At 36.3% G+C, this 23,548-nt stretch overlaps 5 protein-coding genes across 9 annotated transcripts; 3 read left to right on the forward strand and 2 right to left on the reverse strand.

Annotated features, from left to right (window-relative positions):
- The first annotated feature begins 209 nt into the window (after positions 1-209).
- On the forward strand, positions 210-9,507 carry LOC18045519 (ABC transporter B family member 20). 3 transcript variants are annotated; one of them, XR_002906102.1, is made up of 12 exons: positions 210-1,048; positions 2,741-2,795; positions 2,897-3,072; positions 3,180-3,380; positions 4,193-4,452; positions 4,535-4,845; positions 4,948-5,168; positions 5,251-5,591; positions 5,734-6,515; positions 6,605-6,846; positions 7,514-9,068; positions 9,201-9,507. XR_002906102.1 is itself a non-coding variant. In XM_006436007.2 (11 exons), exons 1-11 carry the CDS (start codon positions 659-661, stop codon positions 8,741-8,743), a joined length of 4,209 nt encoding a protein of 1,402 aa, XP_006436070.1. In that variant the 5' UTR covers positions 210-658; the 3' UTR covers positions 8,744-9,507. The 3 variants fall into 3 exon arrangements, 2 of the variants coding, with proteins under 2 accessions (XP_006436070.1, XP_024042459.1); XM_006436007.2 differs by having other exon boundaries at positions 7,514-9,507; XM_024186691.1 differs by lacking the exons at positions 210-1,048; positions 2,741-2,795; positions 2,897-3,072 and having other exon boundaries at positions 3,292-3,380; positions 4,176-4,452; positions 7,514-9,507.
- A 62-nt stretch (positions 9,508-9,569) lies between these two features.
- On the reverse strand, positions 9,570-11,397 carry LOC18045520 (photosynthetic NDH subunit of lumenal location 1, chloroplastic). Its single transcript, XM_006436008.2, has 8 exons — positions 11,218-11,397; positions 11,029-11,128; positions 10,663-10,746; positions 10,476-10,549; positions 10,255-10,377; positions 10,098-10,169; positions 9,821-9,917; positions 9,570-9,705 (listed from the first exon to the last, which is right to left on the reverse strand). Exons 1-8 carry the CDS (start codon positions 11,269-11,271, stop codon positions 9,602-9,604), a joined length of 708 nt encoding a protein of 235 aa, XP_006436071.1. The 5' UTR covers positions 11,272-11,397; the 3' UTR covers positions 9,570-9,601.
- Positions 11,398-12,273: 876 nt separating this feature from the next.
- LOC18045521 lies at positions 12,274-14,323 on the forward strand. 3 transcript variants are annotated; one of them, XM_024186355.1, is made up of 3 exons: positions 12,274-12,339; positions 12,965-13,679; positions 13,999-14,323. In XM_024186355.1, the coding sequence occupies exons 2-3, from the start codon at positions 13,047-13,049 to the stop codon at positions 14,101-14,103; spliced, it is 738 nt and encodes a 245-aa protein (XP_024042123.1). In that variant the 5' UTR covers positions 12,274-12,339; positions 12,965-13,046; the 3' UTR covers positions 14,104-14,323. The 3 variants fall into 3 exon arrangements, with proteins under 3 accessions (XP_024042123.1, XP_024042124.1, XP_006436075.1); XM_024186356.1 differs by lacking the exon at positions 13,999-14,323 and adding an exon at positions 13,780-13,978; XM_006436012.2 differs by having other exon boundaries at positions 12,275-12,339; positions 12,975-13,679.
- A 1,543-nt stretch (positions 14,324-15,866) lies between these two features.
- On the reverse strand, positions 15,867-18,557 carry LOC18044570. The gene is made up of 3 exons (XM_024186585.1): positions 18,499-18,557; positions 16,517-17,152; positions 15,867-16,091 (listed from the first exon to the last, which is right to left on the reverse strand). The coding sequence occupies exons 2-3, from the start codon at positions 16,799-16,801 to the stop codon at positions 15,987-15,989; spliced, it is 390 nt and encodes a 129-aa protein (XP_024042353.1). The 5' UTR covers positions 16,802-17,152; positions 18,499-18,557; the 3' UTR covers positions 15,867-15,986.
- A 1,468-nt stretch (positions 18,558-20,025) lies between these two features.
- On the forward strand, positions 20,026-21,226 carry LOC112098916. The gene is made up of 2 exons (XM_024185617.1): positions 20,026-20,064; positions 20,555-21,226. Exons 1-2 carry the CDS (start codon positions 20,026-20,028, stop codon positions 21,224-21,226), a joined length of 711 nt encoding a protein of 236 aa, XP_024041385.1.
- Positions 21,227-23,548: the final 2,322 nt, after the last annotated feature.

Below are 23,548 nucleotides of genomic sequence, written 5' to 3' on the forward strand. Positions count from 1 at the left end.
AGTTTAAACGTTTAGTGATAAACTGATGGTTTTACCAAACCGTGGTACTGACATAATATATCATAATATCTTTGATGAAAAAATGATAATATCTTTTTTTTAAATATTCAAAAAGTTATTTTGAATATTAAAAAGATTAAAAAAAGAGAGAGGATATTTTGTTAGTGCCAAACACGCCCTTAGTCATGTTGCATTGTACACTTCAAAGAAATAAAATCTCGTGCAGGAGGAACTCCTCGCCGGCTTTTGACCGTTAACCTAAACAAAAACCTCCGCCAATGAAAACAAAAACAGATACAAAACATTTTTAACGGCAACAAAATCTGGAATCAAAAGGTGAGGAAGCAGCAAAAGCACTTCCAGTTGTTGTTGTTGTTGTTGTTGTTGTTCCGTTTCAATTTCATTTCATGTGACTGAGGGTGACCCGATCATTTCCCTTCCCCTCACACAGCCTTTTTCTTTGACCCAGTCACCGTCAAAATTCAATCTTCACTTTCTGAGAACACAAGAAAGCAAGAGCAAGCACAAACATTGAATCATTTTTGTCTTCAGAAATTTTATTATTTCCTCTAAATTTAGCGGATCTGCTAAATTTAGAGGGAGAGAGACATAAGAGGGAGAGAGCTTCAGCTAGGGTTTTGATAAATTTTAAGCAAAGATGATGATATCGAGGGGATTGTTCGGGTTGTCCCCGCCGCATATACAGCCGTTAACGCCGGTGTCGGAGGTGTCTGAGCCGCCGGAGTCCCCGTCTCCTTACTTGGACCCGAGTGCGGAGTCGGCGGCGGCGGCTGCTGCTGCGCAGGCGGAGGAAGCTGAGGAGATGGAAGAGGCGGAGGAGATGGAGCCGCCGCCTGCAGCCGTGCCGTTCTCTAGGCTGTTCGCGTGCGCTGACCGGCTTGACTGGGTGCTCATGATCATCGGCTCGCTTGCAGCTGCGGCTCATGGGACGGCCCTCGTTGTTTACTTGCATTACTTCGCTAAAGTCATTCAAGTACTCAATATGGATTCGGCAAGCTCGGAGCAGCAGTACGATAGGTTCAAAGAGGTGAGGTATTTTTGGTCTTTTTGATGAGTTCAGCTGAATATGCAGTAATTTGGTAAATGTATGAAGCTCGTAACAAACAAATATTTTGAGTTATTGCAGTATAGTTCTTGTTATAGGGGATCTCTTTTCTGTTTGATCGTGGAGATTGTAGAAAATTTATGAACTGGAAGTTTTTTGTGTTTCTCAGCTGAGGAAGCAAGAACTGTTGATTAGGTTTTTAGTTTGGGTCCAGTTTAGGTGACTGTTAGTGTTTTAATAGTTTCGGTTCGTATCCGGTGATGGAAGATTCTTTAACAAGATATGTTGTGTAAAAGCTAGTGCAATGAGTTATACTCTTGGAGAGCTTGGGTGTCTTTTTGGTTATACAGCATTTTGAGGACTTTGTTGTTAGTTTAAAGCTTCTGGGGTTTGACTTTAATTTTAAAGTTCTTGAGATTTAATGAAAAGATATGGATGAAGTTGTGCCTTGAATGGTTTTTCTGTTCAGAATTCAGGGTTTTGTTAGAATTATGTACAGACCAAATATTATGGTGTGCTTTAATATGCTTTATACTTCTTCTGTGATCTGTTCTGGTTGACGCGGATCTTGGGGTGATAATGTCTGACAAATAGTTGTGAATTTGTAGACTAGATGAAAGATATGGTTGGAAGTTTATTTTACTACAAAAGGAAAAAAGATGACTATTGAATTCATATTGCAGCACCTGAAGATATAATTTATCTAGAAATCTTCAGGAAATTTATTCATTGATGGTTGTAATATCTATTTTGAGTTTTCATAGTGTAAATATCCTCTAAATACATTTGCATGCTTCTTCATAGTTTGTATGAGCTGCTTTGACGTACTATTTATTTTGTCTCTATTGACATTTTAATGAGAAAAAAATAGGTTGATTTGCACAATTACATTGAGATTTTGTGTACTTGATGAGGATTATGAAGAACTCTTTCCAAGTCAAAAGCATATTGTTGTTGATTTGACAATATTAATGCTCTAAATTGACAATGAAATGTTAATACTCTTTATTTTTTATCCCAAGATACTATAGAATCTCCTACTGTTCTATCTTGGGGTATGTAATTTGTTCATAACATGCGTCTTTATCAAATGAAATTTTCTTCCAGGGTCAAATCCACTCATGTTTTAGAGAAGTTTTATTTTATTTTGTTAATATTAGTATCACCCCGACAGAATTTAGACTGACACCAACTGGTTAGGGGAAAGACTTAGATGATTTGGCCATCAGTTTTTCAAATTAATTGTTTGAGGGTATTAGTTATTAGTGTGGGAAAAGGAATGAGAACCAAAAATGTTAAACCTTAAGTATATTTGGGGTTTTCCCGTTCCTAAATTTGTTGACTGCTTAGTAGTTGCTTTTGGAGTCGAAGTTTGGTTATCTGAGGTATACTATGTTGATTAGATCTGTTTCCATTGCTGGTTGCGCAACCATCTGCCTGTTTGTCCCTATTTCTATCTTGAAATGAGGATGTGCCCATAATATTAGCCATTTAATAATACATTCAAAAGCACTATGTTATTTATTGTGAGAATATGGAGGCAAAGTGTGTTGAGCAAGGATCTTTTTGATCGGATCCATTTGCTGCAAAGTATATATAGTGATTTTTTTGACAGCTGGAAGTTGCACATGTATGCTAACATTCATTTAACTGTGGCATTTTTGTTTTCTGCAGCTTGCTTTGTACATTGTTTATATAGCTGGGGGTGTATTTGCTGCCGGTTGGATTGGTAAATTTCAATCTTAATTCTGTATTTACATTGTATTCTTGTTTTGTGTCATGAGTGATGCTTCTTTTCAGCTTTTAATACTAACTCATTCTTTGTAATAGAGGTTTCATGTTGGATTTTGACCGGAGAACGGCAGACTGCTGTCATCAGGTCCAGATATGTTCAAGTATTACTTAACCAAGACATGAGTTTTTTTGATACTTATGGTAATAATGGGGATATTGTGAGCCAAGTGTTGAGTGATGTGCTGCTTATTCAGTCTGCCCTTAGTGAAAAGGTACGTTTTATGTAAATGTTTGCCTCATATAATCATTAATTAATTTTTGGTGGGTTGCTGCAATTGAAAATGCTATCCAAATTTCTAATTGGCATTTTTTGGTACAGGTTGGAAATTATATTCATAACATGGCAACATTTTTCAGCGGTCTTGCTATTGCATTTGTTAACTGTTGGCAAATTGCCCTCATAACATTATGCACAGGCCCATTTATTGTTGCTGCTGGGGGTATATCAAATATATTTCTTCATCGGCTTGCTGAGAATATTCAAGATGCATATGCTGAGGCAGCTAGCATTGCTGAACAGGTGCCTTTCTCCCTTCCTTCCTTCATTTGATCTTAGGAGTTGTGGGAGTGTAGACTTGTAATTATATTTGTTGGTTTGCTTAGATTTATGATGATGCTAAAAGATTTTCTCAATATTAGTTCTTATGGAGTTGTAGAGGTTGAATTTCCTTGTGCTGAATTGAATTTGGCCTTTGTTGGTTGACAGCAACTGTATGTAGGATTTTCAGAAATTCGAATGAGCCTAGGCTGGTTTGCTAATAGTCTAAGTGAGCTGCTTGTCTCTTGTATTTAATATGTATCATGTATTTTTTGAATAACATTTATGATTGAAGTAGAACAAGAGAAGTTGTAGGTTGTATTATGTTTAAACCTTTATTCTTTCCCATTTACTTCTACTTTAAATTTTATTGTAGAATTTTGATCTGTACAGTTACATGTTCTGGTATCCAACCATTTTCCATAGAAATTTTATGATATTCATCCTTACTTTCTGGATTTTACTAATTTCCATCATGGTAGATTCTATGACTTATGACTAGGTGGTGTTAGAGTTGAATTGACAATCAAACAGTCTGCCCTTTTCAACTTGAAAGGTCTTTCAAAGTAGTTGGTTGTAAAGTAACATAAACATTTGATTTTTTGAGGTCGTCTCAACTAGTTGTTAATATATGGATTTTCAAATTTGTGATTCTCCTTGCATGGGGGGCCCCAATTGTGTGGAGCTTTGAGGTGTGAATTTATGTAATAATGCGTATAATAGCTTGCCATCATTTGTTAAAGCTAAGTTTTAACAGTGATTCTAATATACTAGTAGTCTTTTAAATAATGCAGGCAGTCTCTTATATTAGGACCTTATATGCATTTACAAATGAGACTTTGGCCAAGTATTCTTATGCAACCTCACTACAAGCTACTTTGAGATATGGTATTCTGATTAGTCTTGTGCAAGGACTTGGACTTGGATTTACGTATGGTCTAGCGATATGCTCTTGTGCCTTACAACTTTGGGTTGGAAGATTCTTAGTTACACATAACAAGGCTCATGGAGGTGAAATTGTTACGGCTTTGTTTGCTGTAATTTTAAGTGGCCTGTAAGCATCTTGTTCTCCCTTTTCTCCCGTCTGCATTTCAGTTTCTTCTTTTCTTACCTATCATTTCTTATGTCTTTTGTAGTGGGTTGAATCAGGCAGCTACAAACTTCTACTCGTTTGACCAAGGCCGAATTGCTGCATATAGACTTTATGAGATGATAAGCAGATCATCATCTACTACTAATCATGATGGAAACACGCTGCCATCTGTTCATGGAAATATTGAGTTTAGGAATGTGTATTTCAGCTACCTTTCCCGTCCTGAGATCCCTATCTTGAGTGGATTTTACCTCACTGTACCTGCTAAAAAAGCGGTGGCACTTGTTGGCAGAAATGGATCCGGGAAAAGCAGTATCATTCCCCTCATGGAGCGGTTTTATGATCCTACATTAGGTGATTTGGCCATAATGTAGTGTTATATTTAAAGATCCACTGAAGATCTTAGCAATTATGTCTGTTTGCAGATTCCAACGCTTTTTCCATTTTTTGGTGCAGGAGAAGTTCTTTTGGATGGAGAGAACATTAAAAACCTGAAACTGGAATGGCTGAGAAGCCAAATAGGACTGGTAACTCAGGAACCTGCCTTGCTGAGTTTGAGTATAAGAGATAATATTGCTTATGGGCGAGATGCTACTTTGGATCAGATTGAAGAGGCTGCTAAAATAGCTCATGCTCATACATTTATCAGCTCACTTGAGAAAGGATATGAGACACAGGTAGATATTTAAAAGTTGTATCTTGATGAGTTCTTTCCTTCTTGGCCTTTTCTCATTGGAAATTAATGTGCATGCATTTTAGGTTGGTAGGGCTGGATTGGCTTTGACAGAAGAGCAGAAGATAAAACTTTCCATAGCTAGAGCAGTTCTTTTAAACCCATCAATTCTCCTTCTTGATGAGGTCACTGGTGGGCTTGATTTTGAAGCTGAAAGAGCTGTTCAGGAGGCTCTAGATCTGCTCATGTTGGGGCGTTCAACTATAATAATAGCTCGGCGACTAAGTCTTATAAGGAATGCTGATTACATAGCTGTGATGGATGAGGGACGGCTTTTTGAAATGGGCACACATGATGAACTATTGGCCACGGGTGACCTGTATGCAGAGCTTCTTAAATGTGAAGAGGCAGCCAAACTTCCGAGGAGGTATGTGTGCTACAGTTGGAACGTCATGGTTCAAAGTTTGTTCTTGTCTCTTGAGTAATGGATTCATTAGTTGAGCATATACTTGCTAAATGGTGAATATGCCTACCATTACTGCTGACTAATGTAGTTAAGTGATTTCCAGGATGCCTGTTAGAAATTACAAGGAGACTTCGACTTTCCAAATTGAAAAGGATTCTTCTGCAAGTCATAGCTTCCAAGAGCCATCATCCCCTAAAATGCTAAAATCACCCTCTCTTCAGAGAGTCGGTATATATAGACCGACAGATGGTGCCTTTGACTCGCAAGAATCGCCTAAAGTGCTCAGCCCACCGTCAGAGAAAATGCTGGAAAATGGTATGCCCATGGATGCAGCTGATAAGGAACCATCAATTAGAAGGCAGGACAGTTTTGAAATGAGACTGCCAGAGTTACCCAAGATTGATGTTCACTCTTCTAATAGACAAACATCAAATGGTTCAGACCCTGAATCCCCAATATCACCCCTCTTGACTTCTGATCCTAAAAATGAACGTTCTCATTCTCAGACTTTTAGTCGACCCCATAGTCATTCTGATGACTTTCCAACCAAAGTTAGGGAAGAGGAGTCAAAACATCAGAAAGCACCATCGTTTTGGAGATTGGCAGAGCTTAGTTTTGCAGAGTGGCTCTATGCTGTCTTAGGAAGTATCGGTGCTGCTATCTTTGGTTCTTTCAATCCCCTTCTTGCATATGTTATTGGCCTGATAGTTACAGCTTATTATAAACCTGAAGAACGTCATCACTTGCGGGAGGAAGTTAACAAATGGTGCTTGATAATTGCTTGCATGGGTGTAGTAACTGTTGTTGCCAATTTTTTGCAGCACTTCTACTTCGGTATTATGGGGGAGAAAATGACTGAACGAGTAAGGAGAATGATGTTCTCAGGTATATATTCTTCCTGAATATTTTCTAATTTTCTCGTATTCAGAAGTTGTTGCATGCACTCTTACCCCGTATGCTTTTATATGTGACAGCAATGCTGCGCAATGAAGTTGGTTGGTTTGATGAAGAGGAGAATAGCGCTGACACCTTGTCCATGCGCCTGGCTAATGATGCTACTTTTGTCCGAGCTGCTTTTAGCAATCGTCTTTCAATATTTATACAGGACAGTGCTGCTGTAATTGTGGCTGTTATTATTGGCTTGTTGCTAGAATGGCGATTGGCACTCGTAGCATTGGCAACCCTGCCAATTCTCAGCTTATCTGCTATTGCTCAGGTTTGCACTGTCACTATGCTTTCTGATGCAATACTCTGTAATTTCACCAAGATTTGGCTTTTCCAAATGTGCTTTCTGATTAATTAATCAATAGAAATGCTTATGATTTTGTTATTCTCCCATACATCTTGAACAAATGATTTGGGATGTGCAGGAGTTACATTATGGTATTATATGTATTCAGCAAGTCACATGATATAGTCACAAACATTTCAGTACCATTGTTGATTTTGGTTATCTTTTTCTTTTTCTTTTCTTTTTATGGCTTTCTGTAAGTCTTCAGCTTTGATTCTTCTGTTGAATCTGCCTCCCTTAGAACAGCTGTATGTTACAACTGTCACTAGTTGTTATTTACATTTTCCAGCATTTTTGTTCACTTTCCAAATTTTGTGTTAGACAAAGTTAAAGCATAATTTCATTTATGCAACAATAAACTTGGGATCAAAAAAGAAAACTTGTAACAGTTGAATGCCAAACTTTTGTGACGTAGTTTCTCCCTTATTTTGTTTGTAACTCAACCTTTAACCTATCCCTTGAAATGAAAGGAAAGAAAAAATGTTTTGCTTCAATTGGCTTTGCTTTTTCCTTTTTTGGTGTTTGTTGAAGGAGTCTCATGATGTCTAAACCTTTTCTTCAAATCTGAGCTGTTATTGACTGAATATTGCAGAAATTGTGGCTTGCTGGATTTTCGAGGGGTATCCAAAAGATGCATCGAAAGGCATCGCTAGTCCTTGAGGATGCAGTTAGAAATATCTACACCGTGGTTGCATTCTGTGCCGGCAACAAGGTAATGGAGCTCTATAGATTGCAACTGAAGAAAATTTTTACAAAAAGTTTTCTTCATGGAATGGCCATTGGGTTTGCATTTGGCTTTTCACAGTTTCTTCTATTTGCCTGTAACGCTCTTCTCCTTTGGTACACTGCCAAATCTGTTAGAGATGGCTATATGGATCTACCTACTGCTCTCAAGGAGTATATGGTATTTTCTTTTGCAACATTTGCACTTGTGGAGCCATTTGGATTGGCTCCATATATACTCAAGCGGCGCAAATCGCTGATTTCAGTATTTGAAATTATAGACCGCGTGCCTAAGATTGATCCAGATGATAGCTCAGCAGTGAAGCCCCCTAATGTTTATGGAAGCATTGAGTTGAAAAATGTTGATTTTTGTTACCCAAGTCGCCCGGAGGTGTTGGTATTGAGCAATTTCAGTCTCAAAGTCAATGGGGGACAAACTGTTGCTGTGGTTGGAGTTTCAGGGTCTGGAAAAAGTACTATCATATCTTTGATTGAGAGATTTTATGATCCAGTTGCCGGTCAGGTTCTACTGGATGGCCGAGATTTGAAGCTTTATAATTTGAGATGGTTGAGAAACCATTTAGGCCTTGTTCAGCAGGAACCTATTATCTTCTCGACAACAATCAGGGAAAATATTATATATGCAAGGCATAATGCTAGTGAAGCTGAGGTGAAAGAGGCTGCTAGAATAGCTAACGCTCACCATTTTATCAGCAGCTTGCCTCATGGCTATGACACACATGTGGGAATGAGGGGTGTTGACCTGACACCCGGACAAAAACAGAGAATTGCTATTGCCCGAGTGGTGCTGAAGAATGCACCTATCTTGTTGTTGGATGAAGCTAGCTCATCCATTGAGTCCGAGTCAAGTCGAGTAGTACAGGAGGCTCTTGATACACTGATAATGGGGAACAAAACAACCATTCTGATTGCTCATAGAGCTGCAATGATGAGGCATGTTGATAACATAGTAGTTCTTAATGGAGGACGTATTGTGGAGGAAGGGACTCATGATTCTTTGCTTGCAAAAAATGGCTTGTATGTTCGGTTGATGCAACCTCACTATGGGAAGGGTTTACGGCAACATCGATTAGTATAGGTTGGATTTGTGATTGATTGTAACTTATATGTGATCTATATATATAGTGCCCATTCAGCTCATTTCAAATTGCTGAAAATCCATACGCCTGCTAATTTTATTGATATCTGGTTGGAGTTTCCAGAATGAGATCGGGCAAATGAGAACAATGAGGCTTGTAATGATATGGCTTGATTGCTGAACAATGGCGGCAGTAGTAGTTACCTTGTTTAAAATGTAGGGCTTAGAATTAGGGAGTTTGGAATTTGGTTGGCGGTTCAGCACTAGATGCCTATTCTTTTTGGAGGCAAGCGTGGCTAGATTGAAGTTCTGCTTTGTCCCCAAGGTATATTGATTTGTTTATTGATCAGAACTGAAGTTAATTTTAGTCGTGCTAAGATGTGCTTCTTGGGTTTTTTTCTTTTTAGTTTTGCTTTTTCTCTGGTAGTTTCTAAATCAAAATTTTGTAACTCTGCAGCTTGGATGCTGAATGTGTGTTGGCTGTAAATCTTGCATTTGTGATATCCAATGAAAGTTTAGAAGAAGAGAGAAGTGAGAGAATTTGTTGTAATCTTTTGTACATACATATGCTAATAGTTCATGAACCGTTCACCTTTTCCGCCCTGAGTTCATTATTGGAAACTATTTCTCTGCTCTGTAGCTCTTTTTATCTTTTAGGATCTGAAAGGATCAATGCCAATAGCTTGGTTGCAGGCCAGTGGTGTAAGAAAATCACAGTGAGTGCTCTGAGTCTTTGGATGAATCAGAAACAGCTTTTATTGCAACAATGTCGCCTCATTTTGATATGTACAACTAACATGCAATGCCAATTTTGTTGCTTGATTGGAGATTATCCAGCTGAGAAACAGATATAATATCTCAAATGTCAAGAATCCTGAAAGAGTCAGCCACTACTTTTAGCTTGTTTCGGACCCTTTTCCATCGTCTTTCATTTGCTCCAACAATGAGTGTGTAGTATCTCCCTACAACAGTAAAATATACATGCCGACGTTAGCAAAACATAAGAGTGATTTCAAAAGTTGCAGCAAATGAAAGTAGTTTAGTTTTAGTTAGTGACAATAATAGCTGGATGCATACCATTTGCAATGGCTATTGTGGCAATGGAAGCGCTACTGTAGTTCGGAGATGTAAGTATATATTCGAAAGTGTAGTAGTTTTTGCCATCTACGGATTTCTGCATTCAGTAGGGTGCATCAAAGAAATTGTTAAGCTTACTGTTTACACCAAATTCAAAGTTCTTGTTACACTTCCCAAGCTTGGTGTTAGATTTTTCTTAGTTTTACTTTCCCAGTAGGTAGCTGCAGCAACAAAGATGCAGCCATGTCATAACCAAATCCTGGTAGAATATACAAACCTCTTGCATATCTAGTATGTCAGCAACTTGATTCGGGGCAGCATACACATGCCTTGCCAGATTAGAAACAACCTGTAGTTCAAAGAAACTGGGCATTGAAAAGATCATTCTTCTTGTTGAAGAATAGACAAATGCCAGCAAAATTATGAACCATTACCTCTTCCATAGGACCCAAATCATGGACATCCTTTTTGTCAGTTGGTATGAATCTCACCCTAACATTTTGCAACTGCAAGTATCTGTCTTTGAATCCAGAATCATGTCCTGTGAACTCAAATTCCTAAACGAAATTCAGTAGGGGTATTAGCTTTTGGGTCGTGACTGCAGCTAAAATCAATTCTTTGCTTTCTAATTCTTAACTACATTTGCCCAACTTACTGTCCAATCCGAGGGATAAACATATGAGTACCCATCAATACGGTCTACAAAAGCATCATAATTTTTCGGAATCTCTACACAACGAAAAAACAGAAGAGAAAAATGAAATCTGAAGTTACTAAATAGCTAGTTTTCATTGGTTGCCGTTAAGTCTGTGTTTTAGAAAATTGACAAGGAATCATGATACCTTGAGCAAACAATGGACTTGCAGGAAGTAAATTCGCAGAAAGCAGTCCAGCTCCCATCAGCAGCAGCCGCCTCTTGCTTTTGTCTGAATTAATAGAGACCATGAGATAAAGAATTAGAAAACTTAAAACATGTTTGTTAAAGCATCTTTTATGCTTGAAATGAAAATATTCACTGTAAGTGACCAAAAATGCACAGTTCAATATAAGAGAGAAACAAGGCTTGTAAGATTAATCATTAAATTGAGAGCTCAAAATCAAAGCAAAATCCATGTGGGTGTTTCTGAAAGCATGTTTGACATAAGAAAAAATTATCCAACCGAGCATAGACATTGAATTTGAGAAGAATCTTCTGACGGGTATCTTACTTTCTTCATCGGAACTGATATCTTCTGGGCATGTGAAAAAGTTTTGACAAGAGAAAGCAGTAGCTGATCGAGTTAACTCATTTGGATAAGCCACATTTAACTGAACAAATTATCACAAAAACATAATCAACTTAGAAGAGGATTAGAGTTGATGTATAAAAATAAACTCGATGTACTTGGAATACTGACCTTCTTTGACAGGGTTGTGGAAACCCAGTTCAAAGAGAGTGATGAAACTGCCATTCTTAGTACTCTTTTACTCGGGAGCTTTGGATTGTATGCAGAGAGTGTATGAGGCTTTTCTTTTTATGTGGTCAAGGAGCCCGGAGCCATGCAGATTGTTCTGTGGGGACTTGTTTGTATTCTTTATCTTATTCTCTTTTCATTTACATGAATGGATAATGCAATGGTTGCTTTTGTTTATTCTTAGACACATGAATAGAAACCATAATTTCACTGTTGCTATGGCTATTTAAACGTGCTCCAACCGAAAAAACCAAGTTAACCTTTTATTTATTTTTTTAATAAAATTTATTTTACTGGAAATGCCATCCGAAATTGCTCCATCGCATTTCAAGCTTCACGAGAATGTTACTACCTTACCACCAGCGATGGAAGGAATTCAAGGTGTGTTTGGAATTGAAGTTGGACAGCTGTAATTTAAAAGTTACAGTATTAAAATATTTGGTAAACATTAACTGCTGTAATTTAAAAGATATGTTGATATGAGTTTTCAGTTGTATAATGAAAAAATCTATTATATTTTTAATAATTTCATCAAAATTATTATTTAAAATTTATATTTACTATATATTACTAACTTTTATTTATAGTTACAATTTTTTTTCTACAACAGCTGTAATTTAAAAACTACAGTAATTCAATTCCAAACGCAACCTCAATCTCTTACAAAAGAATTAGAGAGAGGTAACACATGATTATTTTGAAAGAGATAAAGTTATTTGTATACAAGCATAAATATGTGTTATAAATAATAAAAGAACAATAATCCTACAGATAAAAAGTAAGGATTTATTAAATTATTTATGTACCGCCTTTTTTGTTCTTTTTTTTTTTATTAAGCAGCCATTTTTATTAATGAATTCTTAAAAAATAAAAAAAATTCTTTGATGGCCCTACGCTGACCAAAACTGGGCCAGCCAGTGGGCCTCTCAGCATTCCATATTCCCGCTAAAATCCGAGACAACTCGCCATTATTATTTATAAATGCAGCCTTTTGAGTTGAGAGGGTTTGATGTACTTTGAATTCAAGCGTCGAGGTTTGGTCAAGGGAAAAGTGAATAAGCCGAGGTATGCAAATGATGAATAAATTCCCAGTTCTCATAAAAATTTTCTCTGTCATTTCTATTTTGCGAGATTTTCCCTTTCATTTTATTTAATATTTATGGGTAGGTTTTGTTAAAAAGAAACTTCAGGTCCAGTTACTGAACCCATGTATGTACAGCTTGGGTGGTCAGGTGGCTTGTTGTATGTTTAATGAGAAAGTGAGTGAGTAGGTTTCATTTTGCATATCTTTATGTTGTTGAATGTTGATTCCTTGTCTGTGACACAAGATGACATCGCCCAAAAAAAAAATATAATTAATTAATTAAATGATTGATGTTTTAGGGAATAGAAGATTGTTGATGCAAGAGTTTTCAAAATCACTCCAAAAATCAAACTGGGTAGATGGTTTTTTGTTACTATTTACATCTTGTTGATGTTAGAGTTCGTGAAAATATTTCGATATTATATTAGACTAGACTGTGAATCCTAAAACCCATCAAATGTACTACGATAATGTATTACATACTTTCTCTCTCTGTCATATTTTCTAATATTTTCTCTGTAGTCAACAGTCTTGTGGGATCTCTGAGTGCATAATTTTACGGGACAAAATACATTTGACTTTGATTTTTGTATTACTCTTTTTGAGATCCAAACAGGGACTGTGGTAGGAAATTCCAAACTATCAGAAAAGAGAATCCTTTAACTCAGGGTTGTACATTTCCTTAGCCATGTCAACAACGGAAGCCACAGAAACCACTAAGCTGAAGTTGTCACTGATGATAGACAAGAGAGCTAACAAAGTACTTTTTGCAGAAGCTGAAAGTGATTTCGTGAATTTCTTGTTCAATCTCCTTTCTTTGCCTATTGGTACTGTCCTAAATCTCTTCAGGAATGAAAGCATGTTTGGCTGCATCGAAAACCTCTACCAGAGCCTTGAAAACTTCAATGGCGCTTACTTGCAACCAGATAAGAACAAAAGTCAGCTCTTGAAGCCCCACTTAGCAGTATCTTCTGTAAATCCTCCTCTTTTGCTGGCTGAAGCTAACTCACAGTCTCAGGATACAAAGTACATATACTTCTGTAGGGGTAGGTATCATAGTAATATGACAGATGTTGCAGGAATTGATTGTCCTGAGTGTCTTTGTACGATGGACCACTCCTTGCAGTTTCTTGATTCAAACTCTTGCAAGACCATAAAATCTATTGAGGGAGGTATTGTGCGGAATTTGGTCACATACTTGGTGACTGATGATTTGTTGGTGACACCAATGTCTATGATAACTGGCATTGATCTCTTACAGCACAATGTTAAGGATGTTTGTGTGCTGGAGAAAAGGGTCGTTGAGTTTGGCACTAAAGAGGTAAGCACTTAGTCTTTTATCTTGTTTGAACCATTTCTTTTTCTTCTTTTTTTTTTTCAATGTTAGCAAACAATCCTCAACTGATTCATTCAAACTTCAGGGAATATCTTGAAGATATATTCAGAGGATTGTTACCAATGTTTTCCAGAATTCTACCACTTGGAAATGATGTCTACCTTATCTAGAATGTCACAGGCAATGGCCAGAAAAACTTAATGACCTTCCTTAGGCTAGCTTTGGCCCCTGTTAAACTATAAATATGTAGGCTGTGTAGCAGTATTGACTCCTGATTTTTGGGTTAATGCTTTGTTTCTTTCAGGGTCTGGAACTGTTGAAGTATTCTTTGAAGTCAAAGACAGCTCTCACTAATGTCTTCTTGGCACAGACAAATATCAAGGATGTTGCAGTATCCAATTCATCTTAGTTTTTACTTCAGAAGTAGGTATCCTGGATGCAGTTCGATAGGATAGCTATAAATTATAACTATCCTTTCTTGGTTTAATATGGTTGCAGTGTGCATTTTGATTTCCCATTGCACTGATGTTAAATCGTGGGAAACGTGCCTATTGTTCATCTTCACTCAAATTACTGGTTGAGAAAGATATTGGAACTGAGTTTTGCTTTTGCAAATTAATTAATTTGAATTTTTGCCTACCTTAGCATCTTTAATTTATGTTTTAATGTAAATGTTTGAATATGTGCTGATGCGTAGTTGTAGATTTTGTATCTACACCATCAAAGCGTAAACAATATTATTCCAGTATATATGTCTTACATGTCAATAAAGGCTTTGTCAAACCTTAATCAATCATGATAAGAAGGGATTTTGGTTATGCTAAGTTTAGAAGTTTAGCAATTGCTCTGCTCTACCAAACGAAATTGTTAATGAAGGCATGTCTGGCTCAATTGTGACATGCAACTACATGTTTAAATTTTAATGAGGTTGTTGGCGTCATTTTCCTTCTTTTATGTTCCTTGGTGTTGCTAGTAATATTGCAATTATTCCATGAAACAACTCAAGCCACAATGGAGTTTATATATTTATCGTCATCAAATCAAACTAAAAATGACAAGATATAGGCAGCACGATGAAAGATTTTTAAATAAAACTCAAAAATGTCCCTATAACAAGTTCTACGCATCATCATCTCCTCTAGTTTCATAGCAACATTATTCCTTAATGCTTCCAATGAAACCTAAATGCTTCTCTAGCTTCTCCAAGATTAAACCCTCCTTTGACTCTTCCCACCAAAACTCTTCTTCTCTAAGCCGCATTTTCATCGATTCATATTACAATCCTTATCTTTGGTTTCCTCCCAACAAGATCCGGTTCATGAAGAAAATCGTAGATGATATTCTTCTCAGCATCCGGTTCGTGAAGGAATGGTTGATGACAGGGTCAGGAGAAGGAAAAGCCTGCCTGATGGAGATTATATTACTATAGCAATATTCGCATCACAAAACCGGTGAAGTCCACTGTTTGCTGCTTGTGTGTTATTTTGTGACAAAGAAGAAAAAAGAGATTGAGAACTTGTAACAAATGTATATATACAAGCAACTATTTTCCTAATTTGAGAAGGAAAATGTCAATGGACGATTGGAAGTTCTCCTATGGAATAGACGTTTTGTTAATAAAAGCATTTTTCTTTACCAACTCAGAAGCATAAGAGCGAAGCAGTGAAGAATAGCAGTGATTATGGAGACCATGAAGTTTCAAATCTCATGACAAACAATACAAATCAATATCCCAAATTTTTTGAGACAAGGAGAGTTTTAAAGAAACGAAAAATCCTTTGAGCAAAAAGATTTCTAGTAAGAACTACGTGGGGAAACAAAAAACTAAGACAGAATTTGCTAGAATTTTATAAATATCAAGATTCAGAATATCTTTTGTAATACTCAATAAAATATCTATACATTTGAATGAAGTGGGGTAAAGTGATGCAAGTGAGACAAGAAAGCTTTTAATTTTTTAATGTATATTGTATAAGAATCAATATAAGAATAAAAGGAGAAAAAAAAAATTGAGTGCTGCAATAACTGAAGCATAACCAAGAACAGAAGAAACAGAGTTTGCTTCAGAAATTGGATGAACAACATATATATTCCCTAGAAAATAAGGGATGGGGAATGAAAGCAAACTGAGACAATGATTAATAACCAAACATTTATAGATAAAATGGCAATTCAGGAAAGTCAATTATACTAACCAATCATACATCAAGCATATTTCCCATCAATTAACATCAATAGTGATGGGCAAACAAAATTATACATGTTTCCAGGATTGCTGGTTCCTATAATAAATTATGCAAAATTAGATATTGCAACATCCTTCAGCTCTGTCTTCATGAGGAAGACATTGGTGAGAGCTGTCTTTGACTTCAAAGAATTCTTCAACAGTTCCAGACCCTGAATGGAATGAAAAACATTAAGGCAAAAATCAACGTTGCTACATGTCCTTCATTCTTACCAGAAAAGGGGATAAAAGCCTCAGAAAATCCAATCTTGTTCCCATCTTTTAATTATTTCAAGTTCTTTTAAGTCATGGAAAGTAGCTTTCCTTTGGCTAATTCAAGAAGAATTGCCATGAATAGAAATCATTTGACAGAAGCAGAAATTTAATACACATAGGACCATTTGGCATGACATCAAGTATATTTCAATATAGATTATACTTTGTTATAATTGTGATTTTAAATTTTGTTACACTTTCTAGTTTATTCTAAAACATGTGCCAAAGCACATCCCAACCATCCAACAAGAATGAAAAATTTGAAGGCATTGTTGTGGAGAAAAATTCAAACAGAATTAGAAGACATACGTAAACTCCATACCTCATCAATGCCAAGCTCAACAACCCTTTTCTCCAGCACACCAATATCCTTAACATTGTGCTGTAGCAGTTCAATGCCAGATGTCATTGACACTGGAGTCACTGATAAATCATCCGATACCATATATGTAACCAAATTCTTCACAACACCTCCCTCACCAGCTGAAGGTTTCTTGCAGTTGCAAGTGGAAATTCCTGAATCAACAAACAGGTCAAACCTCAAGCGGCAGTCCATCAGAAGAGAACAATTTTTGCCAGGACAATTTGTGTTTGCAGCATCTGACATAATCGTGGTTTACACATCTGTAGAAAACGTTTCCCTTAAATGTTGGACTAGCTTCAGGCAGCAAGGGAGGAGCATTGAGGGCAGCTGTTACATGGCGTTTCAAGAGGTCATCTTTATTCTGATTTGGTTGCAAGTAAGCATCATTCAGGTTTTCAAGGCTCTGATACAGATTATCTACGCACCCCAATGTGCTGCCATTCTTGAGGAGCCTGATGACAGTACTAATAGGCAAAGAAAGGAGATTGAACAGAAAATCCACAAAATCTTTCTTGGCCTCTGCTATGATAACCTTGTTAGCTCTTTTCTCTATTATTAATGTCAGCTTCACCTTAGTTGTTTCCATCGTTGATACTGATAAAGAAAGGTATAAATATCAGTTTAGCTATTTGCTTACCTGATTGGTCAAAATTTTCTAGTGTATGTATATTAGACTCTGCATCCAAGTAGAGGTTAACCCACAAGAGAAATGAAGATTTTTAACCATATGAGACCTTGTGGAATCAGACATTGTATTTGAAAATATCATAAACCCTCAAAGCCACTAACATTTAATAACAAATGAGGACCATGCATTATTTATTTATTTATTGATTTTTTAAGTCATAAAGGTTTCACATGGTAATACATGATAAAGATGTATATGATAAAAAACCATTATAACAGTTAAATTTTGGGAGATTACAGGTCCGTTTGTGATTTAAGTTGGGCAGCTGCAGTTTAAAAGCTACAATAGAAAGTGTTTGGTAAACACTAGCTACTATACCTTGAAAGATATGTTGATATGATTTTTCACTTGTATGATGGAAAACCTATTGTATCTTTAAGAATTTTATCAAGATTTTTATTTATTTATATTTACTACTTATTATTAACTTTTATTTCATAATTACAGTTTTTTTCCACGGCAGCTGTAACTTAAAAGTTAAGTTACAGCACCTCAATCCCAAATAGGACCTAAATCATCTACGATCATCAATTTCCCAAAATCATCAAAAGAAAATATTATTGAATAATTTTATTTATCCACATGATCAGGCTTGTGCATTTTACGTTGTTGAAAATATAACCAAGCAGTATATAAGGTTCTAATTAATAAAACTGACCCATAAGTTAAATAACATAAACAATTTGGTAAGCCAATTCTTCCTAAAAAGAGATAAGAGAAACAATTTGACGAAGCTAGAAATTAATTGACATCAAAAAGTTTCGTTAATACCAGATAGTCTCAAATCAAGCATAAATAAAGGAAGGAAAAAGGATTTCCACCAGGAAATATGCAAAAAGATTAATTTTTTTAACACATCAATCTAAAATAATTTGAAGAATTAAACAATCGGGCAAAGTTAAGATCTTGTTTCTTATTTTTATTTATTACTTCACCGAAGCAAAGAGAAAATTCTGAAAATCCCTAATGCACCAATTTGATGGCAGGACATAAAACCCAGGCTCTAATTAAATCTTTAAAAAGGGTACAAACAAGAAAAAAGGCACCGAGGGTTATACACAAGCATCCACATATTCATTTTGTTATGAATGAATGAAGAAAAATGTCAACTTTCTCAGCATCCAAACAAATAGACCATTCACTACTACATCTACTTGCCACCACAAACACAAATACATACACATACACACATGTATAGATACATACAGTCAAGTATATATGAAAATGACTGTGAAACTAATAACGTACGTACCTGCTGGTCTCCTACTACAGTTCAGTTTTCCTTTTCTTCTGTTAATCTTGTTTGACAAAACCTTGAACCTTTATCTGTGACTGAGCGAGCAGCCTATTTCTTTGCTTGCATTTACGAGGATTTAAGCGGGAAAAAAAAGGAGAAGCTGGGAGGCCCAGTGGGGGCCCATTGACATTAACCAAGTTTTGGAGAAAAATGGTTCTTTAAGGTGGGGAAAAAAAATGGAGAAAAAGAAAAAATGATTTTTTTTCTTTATTTAAGGAATAAGGAAAAATTGTAAAAACGTAGAAATTGGCAAATAGGAGGACTATCGACAAAACATAAAATTTGTAAGCAGTAAAATGGAGACCAGTGAAATAAGAATATGTGGCATCAAAATATCATCATCATCATCAGGAGACGAGAAATGGTCAAGGCATTGTTTCATTGAAATTGAAATACATACATACTTAGCTAATTCTAGCCAAACTCAACAACCTTTTTTTCTCGAATGCACAATGATCCGTGTGATTGTGCTTCGGCAGATCAACTGTAGATGTCATTAAAATTAATTGGAGTCACTTACTGAAGCTTCCATGAAAATGCCTTGATTCCACAATTAAGACTATATGCATACATATATACACATGATTAATGCATCAGCACTTACAAAACACTCAGTTTCACATTGGCTTGACTCGTTACACTGTGTACCATCAGGATCATTTGTTATCTCATCAGCATTTGTACATACGATACATTAATCAAGCCAAGCATTTGGAATCAATCTAACGATTATTGGGTTTTGAGTTCTTTATAGTTCAGTAATAAATCAAGTAAAATCCCATAACTTAACTTTCTGAACTATTATTATTCTTTGTTATTTATCATTTTCTCCAAATCTTGGTCAATGGTTGGCCCAGCGAGCTTCCTCATAGGAGTCAGTAAAGGCTCAACAGTGATGAGCTCAATCAAGATCCTAACACGAACCTGGCAAATGGTAATAGTTAATGTACCTGTTCTGTACAGTTTACCCGCTTTAAATTTTTGTAGCAAGCAAACATTTTTCCTTTTTCCTTGGAAAGGAAGTAAGCAAAAGACTCAACTGCCGAGAAAACAAAGTCTATAGAATAAATAATATTTGCCAGATAAAAATCATAATATCTCTGGCGTTTTTCAACTCTCCAGGCAAGAAGTCAAAAGAAAAAAAAAATAAAAAACCTAAAAATTTGAAAAAGACTAAAATGTCCTCTGTTTTTTTCTTTTTACAATTTTACTGCAAATCATTGTTGACGTTTTCTTTGGTATTCCGTTTAATTTGTGGCAAAACGCGTGGTGAAAGCATACATTTGTAATGTGATTTTTATTAATTTTATATTAGGAAAAAAAAATTGCTGAAAGACCTGACAGTGATGGCTAGAGTGACAGGCTGACGGGCTTGCAGGCACTGGGAGACAGGATCAAGATGATGTTGACTTACTCCCCAAGTATTTATTTGTCTATTAGAATGCTCAAGAGTGTCAAGTGGTTTCATTTTTGTCCATAAAAATGACGTCGCTAAGAAGAGTAAGAAGAGGAATGACAGAGGTATGCAAACGTCCATACTTTCTGCATCTGTTCGAATATATAATTATTTTTGTGATAGTATATGTAATTACGTATCAATATCTGAGCTAAAAGGGGCAAGTTCTGTTTGGATGTTGAGAAACTTGGACATTTTTCTGTGGTCCATTCTTAAGAAAATTAGGACGTGGTTACTTGTAGATGGCTTGATGGGTTTTCTTTTTTGCGCTTGCATATAAGCACCTCCATTCTTTTTCCTCTTTTCCCCCCCCTGTAGCGAGCATTCTGAAGTACTTTCTAATACAATACCTCTAATAAGTAATAGTAATAAAGGGTTTTTTGACAGAGGAATGGAAATTGGGGGTTCGCCAAAAGACGTGCTTCTAATTTGAGGGGCGTAGAACAAAACCAGGTAGCATTGTCATGATATAGTAAAAATATGATGTTGAATATCCTACATTTCGAATTAAGAATTTATTGTGTTTATTTTTTTTTAACGTATGTCTTCTCACAGGTACTGAAAATGACTGAGAGTTCAATTCAGATAGATGTTTTGTCAAAATTACATGCACTTGATAGGATTAGACGCAAGCTAACAGAGACACAGAAGCATCTATTTAGAAAGCAATGTTTTCGGTATTTTCTAGACTTGCAACCCCTAACCTTTCAAGCAACACTTGTGCATAGTGTGCTACTCAGGATGATTGAGAATGGTCCAGAGTTACGTACCACTAATGAGTTATGGTTCTCAATAGATGAAGAAACTACCATTAGATTTTCAGAAGGAGACTTTGCTAAGATGACTGGTCTTGAAGTTGGAAATCCTGAGAGGTTTGATTGCAAGTTAAAAACTGATTCAACTAATTCTATTTTAGACAGACTAGAGGGTTTGGATATGAAAACATTTGATGTTATAATTGAGAGTATAGACTTTACGGAGGAGGATGATACAGTTGCTGTAAAGATTGCACTTGTTTACGTCCTTGAGAGGGTTTTGATGGGTAATCTAGGACACACAAAAATAGCTAAAGAGAGGTTGCGGTTAGTTGATAATTTGGATGAGTTCAACAAATATCCTTGGGGAACTGTCTCATACAAAAAGACAATTGAATCACTTCAGAAAGCAGGGAGAACAAAACAATGCAGATACAGTCTTTGCGGGTTCCCTTATGCATTTCAGGTGTGATTTAAAAAACTTTAGTTTTCATAGATTAATTTATAATGGTTATCTTGACTTAATTATCCTACAATCAATGTAGATTTGGTTATACGAGATCAGCCCCTTTATTGCAAAAACATATGCGGAGAAGATCGTAGGATCAGAAAATATCCCGTGTATGTTTAAATGGGCTGCGAAGACTCCTCGTTCTTATGCGGAGCTGAAGAAAGCTTTTAATGAGAAAGGGGTAAGATATCTTATATTATTTACTTGTGATTTATATTAAAAAACCATTTGATTACTTGATATGTACATGAATGCAGTTGATTCCTGATGTGATTTTGTTGGAGCATCAGAAAATAGAGAACGTAAATGTGGCCCACCATGATGCTTCGACCAGTACTGCTCATCAGGTCTACGCACAAACACCTCCATATATGCTTTCCTATGGTTTAATTAGTTCTTTCTTAAACAACTTCTTTTTGCTTTACTTTTGGCTGTGGCACAATGCATCAACTCATATTAAAGGTATTCTTACTCAATCAACACCTTAAAAATGCAGAGCGAAAATGATGATAGAATAAGTACTTCTGATTTAATTGGTGGTCGGCCATCGAAAAGGAGATTGTGTGATATTAAGAGCCCCTGTGTGAACTTTCTTAACCCCACTGGTTCCACCACGACTTTAGAGGAACCTTCAAATAATGTGGAGGACCAATTGCCTGACGAGCATCTTCCGATCGAAGCAGTGGCTCCCCATGATGCCAATAGTAACAAGGTTATATTCTCATTGTAGAGTAGTTAACTCAATAGCCTGCTTTCCTGCCGTTTCATTCTTTATAAATTAAAAAACTGTTTTCTTGTTAGGTTCATTTGGGTGGAGATCAGCCCAAGGATAATGTTGATGCTTATGTGAGAAACAGAGAGGAGGTATGCGCAAGATTAATTTTTGGTATTCATATTTGAAAGAGCTATACTACACTTCCTAATGGCATTCACATATTTTCATTCCAAGGATTGAGGTGACTGGCATACATGATACTTCTATTAAATGGTCAATATTATTACTTCTAAAATTACTATTGGTCAATCGCACCATTCATAGATAATTGTCGCTTGATTGGGATGAATAAGGTTAGGATATTATTTGGAAACTGTAGTATAAGTAATTTAGTATGTTTAAAGTATGCTTATTTGATTTTTGTATCTAACTATAATGCAGAGTGACAACTGTGAGGGAATGAGTATCCCTGATTTTGTCCATTGTGGTCTACCATTGAAAAAGAGAGTGTATGAAATAAGCCCTTGTGTCAACTTACCTACTAAGGTGAAGCTGACGCTAGTGGTAAACAAAAGCGCAAACAAAGTCATCTTTGCCGAAGCTGGAAAAGATTTTGTGGATATTTTGTTCAACATCCTTCGTTTGCCAATTAGTACTATCATACATTGTAGAATCTCAGGTGCTATAGACTGACAAAACAACCCAAGATTCTGCCCCAAGACCTTAACCCAATAGAACAAGATGCAGCAAGATGTTTAACTGAAAAGCTACGACTAAGATGAACCTATGGAACTAGACAATTAACTGATTGGAATTAAGAATATAAAAGGAAGTAATTAAAACAGAGAACAAAAGAATCTTAACGTGGTTCAGCTAGATTTCTCTAGCTTACATCCACGGGAGGGAAAGAACACAGCTTTATTGATTTTCTTTAGATGAATTACAGAGTAATGCTTAGTTTTTGAAGACAGGCAACAACTAGCTTTATATATAACCAGCTTCCTTCTCTCTCTTCAGCTCTCTCTGCTCTCCAATCAACTGCTTCCACATCAGCTGTTCCATAACAGCTTCTGTAAACGAACCCAGAAAAACTCCAGCACCTTACGTGAGTTCCTCGTGCTTCTAACGACAAATAACGAACTTTGCAAGCTGAGCTCAGACACGTGACATGTGCGTGCATCACTTAAATCTAAACGACAACTCCATACGTCGTTCAGAAGTGTAATTCTTGTACACATCAAAACGCAGGTTTCTGTGCCGTTTTGAGCTTAAGTGTTTCCAGCTTCTAAACGCAAAGTCTTCTGCCGTTTTGGTTTTCTGGATTTGCTTTCACAAACAACAATTCTCCACCTTGAAACAAATCATCCCTGGTTTCTCCCTCCATTTCCAGAATGAATTACCAGCAGCCGAGACCAGCTATGTCCAAGCAAACCTTGAACTTAGCTGTAGTGACTACTTTTGTTAACATGTCAGCAGGATTTCTGTCTGTATGTATCTTCACCATTCTGACCACACCCATGGAAACTACATTTCTAATGAAATGCAGCTTAATGTCAATGTGCTTTGTT

Source organism: Citrus clementina, unplaced genomic scaffold (assembly GCF_000493195.1).
Source record: "Citrus clementina cultivar Clemenules unplaced genomic scaffold, Citrus_clementina_v1.0 scaffold_4, whole genome shotgun sequence".
Taxonomy (NCBI): Eukaryota; Viridiplantae; Streptophyta; class Magnoliopsida; order Sapindales; family Rutaceae; genus Citrus; species Citrus x clementina.

What these genes read in the sequence shown, in the direction of transcription:
- LOC18045519 (XM_006436007.2), top strand. Translation starts at nt 659, where the DNA reads ATGATGATATCGAGGGGATTGTTCGGGTTGTCCCCGCCGCATATACAG. An exon ending in CAGCTAGCATTGCTGAACAG is followed by an intron (nt 3,381 to 4,192) that starts GTGCCTTTCTCC and finishes TAAATAATGCAG; the next exon opens with GCAGTCTCTTATATTAGGAC. An exon ending in GCTGTAATTTTAAGTGGCCT is followed by an intron (nt 4,453 to 4,534) that starts GTAAGCATCTTG and finishes TGTCTTTTGTAG; the next exon opens with TGGGTTGAATCAGGCAGCTA.
- LOC18045520 (XM_006436008.2), bottom strand. Translation starts at nt 11,271, where the DNA reads ATGGCAGTTTCATCACTCTCTTTGAACTGGGTTTCCACAACCCTGTCA. An exon ending in AAGTCCATTGTTTGCTCAAG is followed by an intron (nt 10,550 to 10,662) that starts GTATCATGATTC and finishes TTCGTTGTGTAG; the next exon opens with AGATTCCGAAAAATTATGAT. An exon ending in CACAATAGCCATTGCAAATG is followed by an intron (nt 9,706 to 9,820) that starts GTATGCATCCAG and finishes TTACTGTTGTAG; the next exon opens with GGAGATACTACACACTCATT.
- LOC18045521 (XM_024186355.1), top strand. Translation starts at nt 13,047, where the DNA reads ATGTCAACAACGGAAGCCACAGAAACCACTAAGCTGAAGTTGTCACTG. An exon ending in TTGAGTTTGGCACTAAAGAG is followed by an intron (nt 13,680 to 13,998) that starts GTAAGCACTTAG and finishes TGTTTCTTTCAG; the next exon opens with GGTCTGGAACTGTTGAAGTA.
- LOC18044570 (XM_024186585.1), bottom strand. Translation starts at nt 16,801, where the DNA reads ATGTCAGATGCTGCAAACACAAATTGTCCTGGCAAAAATTGTTCTCTT. An exon ending in TTGAGCTTGGCATTGATGAG is followed by an intron (nt 16,092 to 16,516) that starts GTATGGAGTTTA and finishes CATTCCATTCAG; the next exon opens with GGTCTGGAACTGTTGAAGAA.
- LOC112098916 (XM_024185617.1), top strand. Translation starts at nt 20,026, where the DNA reads ATGACGTCGCTAAGAAGAGTAAGAAGAGGAATGACAGAG. An exon ending in TAAGAAGAGGAATGACAGAG is followed by an intron (nt 20,065 to 20,554) that starts GTATGCAAACGT and finishes GTCTTCTCACAG; the next exon opens with GTACTGAAAATGACTGAGAG.